General features: G+C 41.0%; 1 protein-coding gene across 2 annotated transcripts in view; it reads left to right on the top strand.

The window, feature by feature from the left end:
• SERGEF (secretion regulating guanine nucleotide exchange factor) overlaps nucleotides 1-14,278 on the top strand; it is a 255,648-nt gene that overhangs the window by 13,958 nt on the left and 227,412 nt on the right. For both annotated transcript variants that reach the window (XM_073347362.1, XM_073347361.1), the window contains exons 7-8: nucleotides 548-610; nucleotides 3,216-3,374. In XM_073347362.1, the coding sequence (XP_073203463.1) occupies nucleotides 548-610; nucleotides 3,216-3,374 (222 nt within the window). The remainder of the gene's footprint in view (nucleotides 1-547; nucleotides 611-3,215; nucleotides 3,375-14,278) is intronic.

The raw sequence follows: 14,278 nt of genomic DNA on the forward strand, positions 1-14,278 counted from the left end.
CAGCTCTTCCCTAGTAACCAGTATTAGTTTGGTGGTGGTAGCGGCCAATCCAAGGACGACGGGTGGAATATTTTGTACGTTGGGGAAGTTTTGACCTAAGCTGGTAAAGATAAGCTTAGGAGGTTTTTCATGCAGGTCCCCACATCTGTACCCTAGAGTTCAGAGTGGGGGAGGAACCTTGACACACCTGGTCTTGGTGTTCCAGTGTGAACTGGCATGACCAGGGCTCGGGGTCTGGATTTCCCCTTAATCACAGAAACACATCAGCAGCAGCACATTTTAAATATGTTCTCAGGAACTGGCACAGTCGTTTGCAGTGTGTCTGTGGTATGGAATGGGAACACAGGTTCACAATCCCCTGGACAAATAATGCTGACTTCCTTGGGATCTGTGTTCCATATGCTGAGACCTTTTGATGTAAAATACATAATACACAGCACTTATGGTGCAATTTCTGAAGTAATATAGTTCTATTCTGTACTACAAGGGATCTGGGCATAGAGTTGTGTCTTGCCTGTACTTATTCCATGGAACTGATGTTTCCTAGGTCTGGAAGATGTAAAGGTGAAAAAAGTCACTGCCAGCTCCTACCATTCAGTGTCACTTACAGGTAAGCCCTAGGTATATATGTACGTATTAGTAGGCTTGGGCAATGTATTTAGAAGCTAGATATTTGTGACTCTTAATTTTTGTTCTAGCTGGGCTCTGCTTTAGTTTGTAAAATCTGATGGGATCACAGCACAGCATGCTATAACTTCAGTGGTATTCATTTGTTTGAAAGAGTAAATTATCAAAAAATAGATTTAAGTGGATTTATTTGCTTTGAACACCATCTCCTCCCAAAGAGATCCTAGCCAGCACCCATCCCTGGTTAGGATCTCTTTGGGGAGGAGACGGTGTTCAAAGCAAATAAATCCACTTAACTCTATTTTTTGACAGTCATTTGGGGGCAGGTTCTTTTACACTTACTCCACAAATAGTTTCATTGATTTCTACAAGGCTGTTCTGTGACGCATGGTGTTACCTGTTGTGAGTAAGAGTTGCAGAATCTGGGATTTATTAATGCACCTTGGTGGGACGTGTTCTCCTAAATCATACAGGCGCTTTTGTAAACACTACCTTTTGCACTCTGCAGTCAGTTCTTCTGTGCTTGCTAAACAGGAACCAGCATGTTACATGGAAAGACAGCTAGAGTATTGCTCTGCGTGAAGGGAAACAGGATTCATAGTACCATCAATTTTAAGGGCGGAACCGATCATCAGATCATCTTGTCTGACCTCCTGTATATCACAGGCCACCCAGCCTACCTGCACGCTGAACCCAACAACTAAAATTAGGCCAAAGGATTTACAGCCAACAGGAGACTAAACTGTTGTGTGCCACAGGCAGAGTACAGGAGGGACTGAGGTGCACCAATGATTGAGGCCCCCACAATGGCAAGGAATTTATTGAGTGAGATATATCCAGAGGATCCTAGCATGCAACCCGCACCCTGCATTGCACAGGAAGGCCAAAAAAACAAATCCCAAGGTCATTGCAAATCTGACTAGGGGAAAATTCCTTCCTGACCCCACATATGATGGTTGCTTCTTATGCTATAGATTTATAATCTTGAGGCATGGAAAATGTATTAATCTTTCTGAAGACATGAAATCTTGAGTAAAACTACACGTTTGGGATCTCTAGCATCCTCTAAACTGTGCACCAGTGTATTTACTTGGGCTAATTTACAGAGAGCAATAATTTTGTGGGGAAATGTTGCAAAATGTGAGTTTTATTGAATTCTAAGACATGCAGACTGAGGTGTCCCTAAGTATAGGCTACTCTGGGGAAAATCAATATATTCCAGACTAACTGACATGTGAATTTATTTAAGTAGCAAATGGATTATTCTTCCATGTTTTTATTTTCTTGATTTTGATTAAGCAAGCAATCCTTTTTGGCTACAAAAAGACCAAAGCTCCTTATGCTAAGGATCCAAAGCTATTTAATAATAAAAAATTTCTGTCTCTCTCCCTCCTGTGTTAGCTTTTAAAGGTGTGTGTTTGACTCAAGGTACTATAGTACTTGTTTTTAAATTATAAGTGAGCTACAATCTGCAGGGGTTTTTTACAAGGATGTGAGGCACTGTTTATTGTATATTTCATTTCTGCTTAGTCTCTCCTGCCACCTGTTGGTGATACTTGGAACACTTCTAATTTGAAAGAGTTTTACAGAACTGTAGAAAGGATTGTTACAAAAACATATGGCACATTTTAAAAAAAGGATGATGAAGCTGTTAATTCACTCCTTCAGTGCTCAGCTTACTACTTACATCCAATATAGTAGCAACTATATGGCCTATAGGCATATGCTGTACTGCCTTTGGTTGTGTACAAATTACAAGGATCACATTAAAATATACAAAAGGGGCTAATGGTAAGTAGATTGTTGTAGCATCCTTAGTAAATTGTAAGCCACACAAATGTTATGTTGGTTATAGCCTTAGAAAAACTTAACTTTTTTTCTTTCCTTGAAATTAGCTGTTTCTGCCATATAACTTCTCAGGGGAAAAGAAGATTTCCTTTTTTCTGGGGAGGAATTCTAGGCAAATACAAGAGTCAATTACTTGATTTTCTCCCCCCTCCCCCTTTTTAATTGAAAAAAATGACAGAGTCCTTTAGAAAACCTAAAAAATTCTGTTTTGGCATTCATTGTTTCTCTTAACAGTTCGTTAATGTGCTTTGATTAGTCCCATTTCAAAGAATACTAAATTCAAAAAATTGTTAATGCGTGTCAGCAAGGTCTACGTGGACAGTTATTCAGTGGCAGGGTAATGTGGGTCAGATTCACACCCCAGCTTGCATTGTGATTTTGTGGTGTGTGTATATGCAATTTTTTTTATTAAACAAATAGAGAAAAAATAGTAATTATCCACCAATCTATTTCAATGATAGTCGATGTCCTTGTAGTGGAGAGAGGCATGAGCGGAGTTATTAGTTCTGCCTTGGGAAAGGAAAATGTGTTGAGGGCCCTTATGGCTACTTTTATTCTTTACAATCCAGGGTGTGTGTGCGTTTGCGTGTGTGTGTAGAGGAGTATAAATAGTGGGGAAAATATATAAGGAAAATTGAAACGGAATTAATGTACTACCCTCCCTTTGTATTTTTCTCCATCTGTTGATATTTCACAGAAGTAGCTTCCCTCTAATTTCTTTACTTTTGTATTTATTTCAGATGAAGGAGAATTGTGTGTTTGGGGTAGCAACAAACACGGGCAGCTAGTGAGTAAAGAGACTTTTCTTGTTGAGCCCCAGAAAATAGATGCTCATTTTTTCTCGGGTGAAAAGATTGGAGCGGTCTGGAGTGGATGGACGCACGTAGTGGCACAAACAGGTAGGAGATCCGAAAAGCAGCCAGAAGTTACGAGCAAATACTTAAATATCCACATTATTCTAGGCAAAACATTATTTTAATTTGATCTTCCTCACGGTTAAGTGATGCACAGAGGTGTTTTCAGATCAAGCTGTACAGTGATAGTCTTCAAAAAGTAGGGGAATGGACTTCTTTCCATCAAGAATACTGCTGCTTCTCTGAAAACTTCGTATACAATAAGAGCATCTGGCTTATTTTAGATGCTTGCTGCTGCAAAAGCACCAATATACACAAACAGCTCAGATCACCAGATGATAGAAAGGGGGTAACTCTCCAGTAAGTGAGAAGTTCCAGGGACCAGCCTTCTGGGCGAGGTGTAGCCTCGTCATTGGAGAAAAGGGAGTCTGGTGGTGTTCCATGCAGTGGTAGAAGATTTTGGCTTTGGTTTCCAGGTTGTAGGGTCATCATTGGTGAGAGGCCTCTGGCAAATTTCTATCAAGGCCATAGAAATTATACTTTGAGGAAAACCTACTGATGAGGCTCCTTGTGGTTCCTCTGGGCAAGGAGTTTTTCCGGGCAGTGGGATCATCATTAGTTAGTGAGGAAGGATAGTCTGGTGGTTAGGGCATTAGCTTGGGAATTGGGAGACTTTGGGAGACTTCAGTTAATTGCTTGACCACATTCTCAGGGCTGGCCTTAAACCAAATGGCACCCCAGGCGAGGAGTGTCTATGGTTGCCCCTCCTCCATTTGTTAAACTTTTGAATACCTTATTTTTTATTGCATTTGTAGCCCATTTTGCAACTTTGATGTATGATTTACATGCATGATTCATCCCTGTCGTATAAGACAATACGTTTGCATGCTAGGATCTGTAAATCTGTACTTACTCATGCCATATGTAAGCAAATAAAAAAAATTCATTTCCTCTACGCTTATAACAACTTTTTAATTTTAAGAATAACTGAAATGTACTAACATCAAGAAATTGAATTGTGCACCAACATTGGGTGGACCAGTGTTAGAGTGTTACAGAAGGTGACATCATTGGAATATTAACCCTAGTCCTGTTTTAGATATTTTCCCATCAGATTTGCCCCTTTCTGCAAACTAGATTGCAACTGAGCTTTTTGCTTCCTATACTGAGCTCCTGAAGGCTTCTTTGGGGACATCTTTTATTTTCTATGGGGAAAAACAGACAGTATTAGGGAGAACAAAAGTCTATGTTCCACAGACTTAGAAAGTCATCAAACGTTACTTCTTTTACCATGCTTAACATGTAACAGTAGTTCTTTTATATTGTTATGTAGATAGGGGTTTGCTAGATAAGTTATTTACTTGTTCCCATAATATAAGAACTAGGGGCCACCAAATGAAATTAATGGGCAGCAGGTTTAAAACAAATAAAAGGAAGTTCTTCTTCACACAGCGCACAGTCAGCCTGTGGAACTCCTTGCCTGAGGAGGTTGTGAAGGCTAGGACTATAACAGGGTTTAAAAGAGAACTAGAGAAATTCATGGAGGTTAAGTCCATTAATGGCTATTAGCCAGGATGGGTAAGGAATGGTGTCCCTAGCCTCTGTTTGTCAGAGGGTGGAGATGGATGGCAGGAGAGAGATCACTTGATCATTACCTGTTAGGTTCACTCCCTCTGGGGCACCTGGCATTGGCCACTGTCGGTAGACAGGATAGTGGACTGGATGGACCTTTGGTCTGACCCAGTATGGCCATTCTTATGTTCTTATATCACCGGTGTCTCTTTAAATACGTCTTTTATTAGTTGCTACTTACAGACTTCAAGTCTTAAAACACAAGTACACCTTCATAATTACACAGTAAAGCAGGGTTAATAATACCATAGCTGGGCTTTCACTTCACTTTGTTCTGTCATCTCACTGACTGACTGGCCATGCCCCGCCGCTTATGTATCCACGAGGGCATGGCTCACAACATTCTAGAAGATTTGAGGAAAATGTAGTTCTCAGAAAGCCTGGAACATTCCATGAGATTCTACAAAAGTCCAGAACATTCTAGGAGGTTAGTGAAAAATGAATCCACATATGGATACCTGAAACACATTACTTCAAGCATTCTATTTTCCCTTTTGTCACTAACAACAAAAACAGCACCTTGAGCCCGGTGCCCCCCAAGCCCGGCATCCCAGGCGGTCGCCTGGGTTGCCTGCCTGTAAATCTGGTCCTGCACATACTTCCAGTGTGATCTTGGGCAAGACTCTGTGCCTTGGTTCCCCATCTGTAAAATGTAGAAAATTCTTATATCAAATATTAAATGTACGATACAATTATAGTATTTATTTACCTCATGAAGGCAATGTGAGGAGAAATACATTAAAGACTTGGAAGGTGTTCAGATACTGTGGTAATAGAGGCCATATAAGTACTTAAGATTGAACTCAACCTAGACAGAGGTTCTGGATGGTACTGTGAGTCATCTTTGCAGTTATACAAGTGTATGCTAGCAGGACCACACTGTCTATACTATTTTGTGGTCGCTTGTGAACCCCAAAATGATTTTTCTTAAACTATTATAAAAAGGACAGTTAAAAATTATATGTCAGGCATCAGGAAAACCTGGTGGAATGGGATTTATTTGTTTTTAAGGTTGGGAGCCTAAAAAGGTCCAATATTTCCTCTTTAATCTAATTCTAAATGGTAATGGATTTTGAAATTTATCCCTCTGTAAATCTTGATATTTATGTCATCCCTCATTACTATAACTTCTGAGTGCCTCTCGAGTGTATCCATTTGTTTTCACAACACTCCAGGAGGAGTTAGGGGGAAGTATTATCCCCATTTTGTGCTTTATCGAAGACATCTATGCAATGAGATGTGGTAGAGGAAATAACAAATAATATAGCACTGTACTCATGTCTTCAAATAGACTAAGTTTTTTGCATTTTCTCTTAATACTAGCTCTGCATGTACTTGAGTTTTCTTGATTTCCTTTATTACACTTCTAAAAACTAATAAAAAGTTGTATTTAAAAATATCCCAGAAAATAAGATGCTAGGCTGTATTGTTCGGTTTTGGTGAGCCATCTCATAGACAGCAAAATAGAAAATATCCACACAAGACTGGGAAAAATTATTACAATGGGGGGGACTGTCCCTATGAGACAAGATGAAAGAAAATGAGTATGATTTTGATCTGATCCTGCAGACCCTATGTCATCATGTGAAATTAAAGAAAATGGGACTATTCAAGTGTGCAGCGTATGCTGGATTGGGCCCTTGGCTTGGAAAATATAAGAGTCAGGCAATGTGATAGAGATACTTGTATGTACAATAACTGGTGATCTGATGATGGCCAGCTGGGGGCACTTTCATTGTTGCTCTGTCCAATAATGCAAGGACAGGAGGAAACTGGATAAATTAAAAAGCAACCCATTAAAAATGGGTAACAGGAAATATTATTTTTAGTAACATGTAAGCAGCCTGTGGAATTTGCTGCTGCAGCATATGTCACCGGGCTGAGCTTCTCCCTGGCTCCAAAGCATGTGCTGCCATGCCCAATCTTTTGCACGGAGGTTTATTTCCTTAACAGAGGTTAGCAAACAAACAAAAAACAGCCTTTTAACTCTATCCTTGGCCCCAGGCTTCAGGGCCACCTTTCCCAGGGGTCTCTGGCACTCCAGCTCCTGGTAGCTTCCCAGTCTCAGTCACTTCTGCTCCCTTCTTGGAGCAACCCCCGCCAGGGCTGCTTCTCTGAGCCCCTGGTCCCTTGCTCCAGGGATCCACCAGAGGATCTAGCTCCTCTCCAATGTGGGGGTGTTTCTTCCATGGTGCAGCCTGTTTCAGTCCTTCCTCCTCCAGCTTCCCATTAGCAGCCCTTTATAGGCCCAGATGTAGCTCAGCTCTCTTTAACTAGCTGGATTGGGCTCACCTGCTTTGGTCCAAGAAAGCTGGGCTTAGTCTATCCATAGGGACCCACTACTTCATGACAGCATATTATTTAGGCAAATAGCTTACTGAGATTAACAAAAGGATTAAATGCTTGTATAGAATAAAAATAGCATTTGCAGTTATGTTAGCTAGTATAAATTACAAAGGACATAATCCTTAGACTTTGCTGTATACATTGATTGTCAGTTTGGGGGTGGGGTGGGATAGGCATGGTCAAGAAATAGCATTTCCCTGGTAGTTTTGCAGAACTTCCCAGAGGGGTCTTCTCTTTCCTCTTAAACTTCTGTTTTAAGCCATCGCCAGAGTCAGATTGTGGGCTGGGTGGCCTCTTTGTCTGTCCTGATGTGACCATTCATATGCTCCTATTGATTATCTAAAGACAGTATTTAGGAAGGGGCGACAAATCTCCCAGCATTATTATCTGCAGAGAGTTAAAATTATTGCACTGGTCCAAGGTTCAGGATTTGCTGTGCTAGGCCTTGATCCAGCAAAGCACTTAAGTAGGTGGTTAACTTTAAGCATATGAGTACTATAGTCTCATTGATTAAAATTCAGCACATGCTTAAGTGCTTTGCTGGATTGGTGCCATAAAGCATGGTATCAAATAATACTATTGGTGTGAGAGAAGAATGTCTATGATAATGTTTGATATATTGCAAACTGTTGTGCTAGAAACGAGTGGAATGCAATGGATCACTGGATACCAAAGCATTTTTGCATTCTAGTGGCATTTTTGTATTTTTGCATTTTTGTAGCGCTCATGATTCATGAGGTATGCATCACATGAAAGTTGCACAAATCTGACAACTTACTTAACTTTTTTAACCCTACTTAAACTCTAACCTGTTTTTGGAGGCTTCTGTCTTGAGAATTCTTAGAGCTATAACCAAGGCAATGCACTATTTGAAAGCGTATTATCTTTGTTTTCAGGTGGAATAAAAGCACTGATCTCTAACTGTAGGGTTCATGAGAAAAGTGGTTCCACCATTAATGCTGACACTGAAGTGGGGGAAGCAAGACGTTAGTCAGCATAACCTGATTTTAAAGAGTGGTGATTGCCAAAGCGATCAGTTTGTTTCAGTATTTGTTGGCAATGAATATTAGCTATGTGAAACTTCATGTAGCAGATATTTATCACCAGCAAACACTGAAACAAATAAATAGCTTTGACAACCACACTCTTTAACATCAGGTTATTTTGACGAATAGAGAAAACACTTTTGAAAATAATTTAAATGGAGCTACACTGACTTCTACACTCTAAGGATCTGGGGCAAAATTTTCAAAAGAGACTAAGTGACTTAGGAACTTACTTCCATTTTTAAAAGTGACCTTTAGGCACATAGGAACATAAGTCTTATTTAAAATCAATGGGATTTAAGATTCTCAATCCCATAAGGCCAAATTTTCAAAGGTATTTAGGCACCTGAAGATGCAGATAGGTGCCTAGTGACCTTTTCAAAAGTACCTAGGCATCTAACTCTCATTGATTTCAAGCACCTAAGCACTTCTGAAAATCCCATTAGGCATCTATCTACGTCTTAGGCACCTAAATACCTTTAAAAATCTTAGACCCTTAGACACTTTTGAAAATTTTACCCCTTCTCTAATATGTGTTCCTCCATTATGTGACCTTCTCCCTGCAATGAATGAGAGGCTGCTTGAGTCTCCTGCTGCTGAGTTCATGACCAGTTTCAGAGTCCCCTGTAAAAGAGGGACCTAAAATCACCAGATTGAGGTACATGGATGGATTGAGGAAATAAAGGATTTAGGGGGGAAAAAAAGGATGAAGTCTGATATTTTCTCCACTTTGTCTACTATGGAAGGTGGAAACGGGATCTATGTTTATCACCAGAAACATCAGACTCAAATTGGCTTCAGCAAACAGAATCACAATGAAGGAACTTTGTTGTGTGAGAGTTTTACTTAGTTAATAGTCTATAACACAACAAAATATAATAGTTGAAATAGAAGTTACTTTAAGCTTCTCTGTTTCAGGACCCACCAGGACGAGAGAAAATTTGGGAGAGCGGTACAAATTCGGGCCCAATAAATGTTTTGAAGCATCATCCAGATCAAAAGTTTAAATTCCTGCCAACATGTCTGTAAAATACTATCTATCAGAGAAGACATATAATGAAAAGGGTTGGGTAAAACTTGAACATTTTGCTCATACTTAAAATTATAAATGCAGCTATTCCAACATGTTCTCTTTCAAAACATTTTGATTTTTATCTGCTCAGACAAGCAGCAGTTGACTGCAGAGAAAACAGAACATTAAAGAAGTAAATGGGACAGCGATGTTGCTAAAAGCAACCATCTGGAGGAAGAGTTGGCTGTTTTTTTGGTTGCCCTGATTTGACACTGTGTAAACATGTCTCAGGAAGTTATTTCTTCATTATTAGATGTAAGGAAGCAACATGGCCTTTTTTTCCCCTCAGTTACATTAAGTTTTGCCTCTCATATTTACACTGATCTTATTTTTAAACACTGTGTTTCTTGTATGCTGTTGGTAGGGTTTTGCAGGGCAATGTTCAACAATATTTGTGCTTTTCATTTCTTCCTACTTTCTCCTTTATCATAGCTGGAAACTCACTTCTGAGGTTAGGGAGATGCCTGACTTTTTTTTCCATGCAAGATATGCCATCGCATCCAATGATGATGAAAGTTCTCCTCTCTGTCATTCTATTGTTGTTTTTTTGCTGTTTGTTCTGTCACAAAATTCATTGGTTCAGGACTAAGATACCTTTTTCTGAGGAACATGAATTGCTTGTCTGACTAGGGCTGTTGCTGTCTTTCACGGAATGTTCTATATTCTGTGTTCACATTCGCCTTAACTGATCTCCTTTAAGTCTCATTTTTTATCCTTCTAAAATTGGGTTGTTTCTGTCAGAGTATTCCAGTCTCTGTAATTTTGGGTCTCTCATTCCCCTTGTGCTATCTTATTTTCAGTAGCAGGTGAAGGTCTTCAATGCAGGCCCTCTGCTTCTGCTTTGATTCCCGGGTTCCCCACAAAAGGAGACATGTAGTTAAGCTTGTACAGCTCTCCTTGTGCTCTTTCAAGAAGAATTACCTTGTACAGTAAGGTCAGGTCCAAAGCACATTAAAGTCAATAGAAAGTCTCCCATTGCATCCAGTCGGCTTTGCATTAGATCCCTAGTGATCAATTAAACACCTGTATTAGTCTCTACTTTGCTTCCTATATTGATTCTTATGCTGAGTGACTTTTCAGGCACAAATTTCAATTGTAACAATACCTCTGTTACTGACTGCAACATCAGTATTGCTCTCCACATCAAGTACGCATCTGATCCAAATCTCATGCCTCAGTTCCCAGTTCCAGCTGTGCTCTCTGCAGCTAATGAGCACAGCACTGCTCTAGACAATGATTTTTGTCACCACAGCCTTCATGCCAGCAAAATGCTCAATGCCGCAACAGTCATTGCTACAGCAGGCATCTTCAAAATAGACAATGCCTTATAAACACAAGCAAGTGCACCCTCTCACCTTGCATAACAGCGTTAGCTGTCATTTGTGGTCTCCCTCAACATGTTTACATCAGTGTGAATTTAGAAGTTACTGCTCATCTGTTTCAAAAGAGAACAGCCCTCTCCTGGAAAGCTAAAGATGTAAATTAGGCTACTCTCTGAAAGAGTAGAACTCACCTGACTTGAAGGCAATCCTAAATATAGCAAAAGTGTGAGAGAAAAGCCTTTATTAGACTTACAGAAGGTGAATCATCATCTTCGGTTCAAAACAAGTGATTTCCTGATTAACTGGGATGGCAGATAAATAAGCTTCTTTAATCTGGGCTGTTTTATTATCTAAGTATTCTCCTGAATAAATTCACTAATCTATTTTTCATGTACCATCAAATGAAATTACACGTCAGTTGAGTTTGGATGAAGAAATTCTTGATACAACTAAAGAATTCCCAGCTCCTTCACCTAGAGGGAGTATCTCAGTAGTGCAGTTACAATGCTATTTCTGCCTCCTCTGCAAATCTCACTGCAGCTCTCAGAAGTCTCAGAGGAGCAATACATGAAAACAGCTTCAGTAGCATTAAATCCTGAAGCCAAACGCAATTACTGAATCTGAACTTCCTTGGATGTCCCTTAGCATCAAACCAGTTAGCGCAAATAAAATTATTTTATGAGGTCTTTTCTGGCATGTTAGTCATCCACATAGCAAAACTGAATCATACTCTCTGAGTCCAATAAATGCCTTTAAAGCAAGTGGGGATCCATCCCTGCTAGGATTTGGATGAAGGCAATAACTCATTCCACTGGAAGCAAATGGAAATCTCCAGTCATTGTCTGCAGTACTTGCACAGGTATCTTCTTTCTCTATCACCACTGGGTAAGGCCATCACATTTGCTGCTAAGTAATGTAATAGGTCTAGTACAAATGCAGCTAAGTAAGGCCTAACCTACGCTAGGAAATTAATTCGGTATAACTACATTGCACAGGACATGTCTACACTACCTACTTAAGTCAACCATGTTAGGTTGATTTACAGCCACCACTGCAGTGGCTCATGTCCACACTACCCTCGTTCTGTCAGTGATCTGCATCCTCACCAGGAGCGCTTCCACTGACTGAAGAGGAGCAGTGTGGGGGGCTGAGAGCCAGGGCTGTCAGCTCCATGCAGCTCCCTGCCGGGAGTGGTGAGTGGCTGCCTGAGTTTCTCGGTTCCGGAAGTGCGGAGCCAGGCGGCTGGGAGCAGAAGGCAGGGGCAGCCAGGCTCTAGCTGCCCAGCTTTCTTGACAAGACAGCCAAGAGCTGATATTAGTAATGCAACGTTTGCATAGAGACGGCATCACCCTAACTACACTGACATAAGCCCTACGTCTCTTGTGGAGGTGGAGTTATTATGTTCGTGTCGTAGGGTACGTACATCAGCAGGACTAGGCTGTAGTGTGTACACTGACATAATTAGGTCGATGTAAGCTGCTTTATGTCGACCTAAAAAATCCACACCCCTGAGCAACGCAGCTAAACCAGCTGAACCTCTCCCATCAGCGTAGGTAGAGTCTTCACTGAAGAGCTACAGCTGTGTGGCTGCAGTAGTGCAACAGATGAGACTGGCCTCTGAAGTCTAAGCAGTACATTTTCAGTCCACTAGAGGTCCCTTTCGGTACTGCTTTGAATTAAGTCTCAGAAGCAGCCCTTAAGGGATGCCTTGCCAGCCTTGGAATACTGAGAAGCTCCATCGGAGTCTAAGCGCTGCTTTGTGGCTCTTACTTAGTGCCAGTAAAGCCTCCGTTGTTAAGGGGAACCTATCTTCAGCTCTTCAGCTGCCCTATTTTAGCCGAAGAATCCTTTGCAGAAGGGACTGCTTTTGGGTAAAGGCTACCTTAAATAAGGTGCAGTCATTTAAGGAGCTCACATTTAATGGAGGTTAACTGTATGTTGGGCATATAGCTTTGACCTACTAGAGCCTAGATTTACATAAATACTAGAATTTTCATTAACTGCCGTTAAGGGGAGATTCATAGTCTTGTTTTCCATTTCCTTTCTTAAGAAGACCTTTAGAAAAATTACCTTGCCAAGAGGCAAAGTGCAATTTATATTATTCCAGACTTAGTAGCCAATATTGATGTGGCAACATCTGCCTTTAGGGGCATCTCTTTCTAACAGAGCTTTCATTGCATTTGTTCCTCCGTGGGTGGCTCAGATGTACTCTTCCTACAGTACTGAGCACACCATTGGCTTGATGAATTTGATTGCCAAAATGTTATATTTCATATGTTCCATGCAAATATGGGTTAAATCCTGCCCTGCATAGGTGAGAGCAGAGTAGACAGGCGGGTGTGTTCTCTGCTTCAGCAATCCAGCTGCCTCCATAGGGCACAGTCTGGTGAGGCAACCTGTACCATTCCTCTGAGCAGGAGCAGTGTATGCACACAGATGCTCAGTTAGTGCCTCCCCCTTACACACAATCCACAGACCAATACCCTGGGGGATGTCTGTGTGGGCCAGCATGTTTGCCCCATGTATCTCTTGGAGTTATGGAAAAAATGGGTGCATGGTTTATTTTATTTTCTTTTTGTGGGGAAGGAGGGAAAGATGCAAGGAGTCTTTCCCAAACTCTAAACTCTTGTATACTAATTAACACCTCTCACTTTATATTACTAAATAGTGCTATGACAGGGCACAGGAGCACTCTCTGGTTCTTGGAAACAAAGAGTTACCCTGGTCTCAGCTCCTTCCTTTGCCCCCAGTGGTAACTGGCTGCTTGGGAGGGGGTGGAGGGAGAATATCTTGGGAAAGGATTATAGCAGTGGGCTGAATGTCAAGCTGGGGAGTTTTTGTTTCCTTTTCTGCTTATGTGAACTTATTTTGCCTTCTTATTATAAACCTCATTCATTCTGGCCAAGACCTTGCTGACCACAGCTCTCTTTTTTCTGTTGAGCCGTTTTTCAGCTGACACATGCTTTCTAGGCTGGACTTCTGTCCCTGCGTCCTAAAGATACTTCTGAAAAGTAAACCGTTGTCCGTGGAGTGTACAAGATAATTACTACTGTGTTACTGAGCAGTAGTTTGCTCTGTCGTATTGCCTCTCTGCTGAAGACCTCAAAGTGCTTTATGTGAATAAATCCAAACTTTACAACTTCCCCATGAGGGTGGTTAATTTCCTGTCTGTTTTGCAGATAGGGAAATAACCAAGTCTTTGGAAGGTTGGGTGACTTTTCAAAGGTCTTATCAGGAGTAAAACCCATGTCTCCTGACTCTAAGTCCTGTGCTATAGTCACAAAACCATCTATGATAATGTAAAAGTGTACGTCACAAGCCCCACTGCTGGAGGGGGTTAACTGGCAGTCGCATGTGAGATTGAGTGTGGGGCTATAAAGGTAGAGGAAAAGTGGCTGGGGCTGCCTATGGGCTGCCTATGGTTCCTTTTCCCTCCCAGCCGGCTAAGAAGTTGGAAAGCTGTTCTGTATAGGTTCTTATACTGCCCTCATCACTGTAGTATCTGAGTGTCTTCCAGTAGTGCATTAAGTG

The sequence above is a fragment of the Lepidochelys kempii genome, chromosome 6 (genome assembly GCF_965140265.1).
Source record: "Lepidochelys kempii isolate rLepKem1 chromosome 6, rLepKem1.hap2, whole genome shotgun sequence".
Classification (NCBI taxonomy): Eukaryota; Metazoa; Chordata; order Testudines; family Cheloniidae; genus Lepidochelys; species Lepidochelys kempii.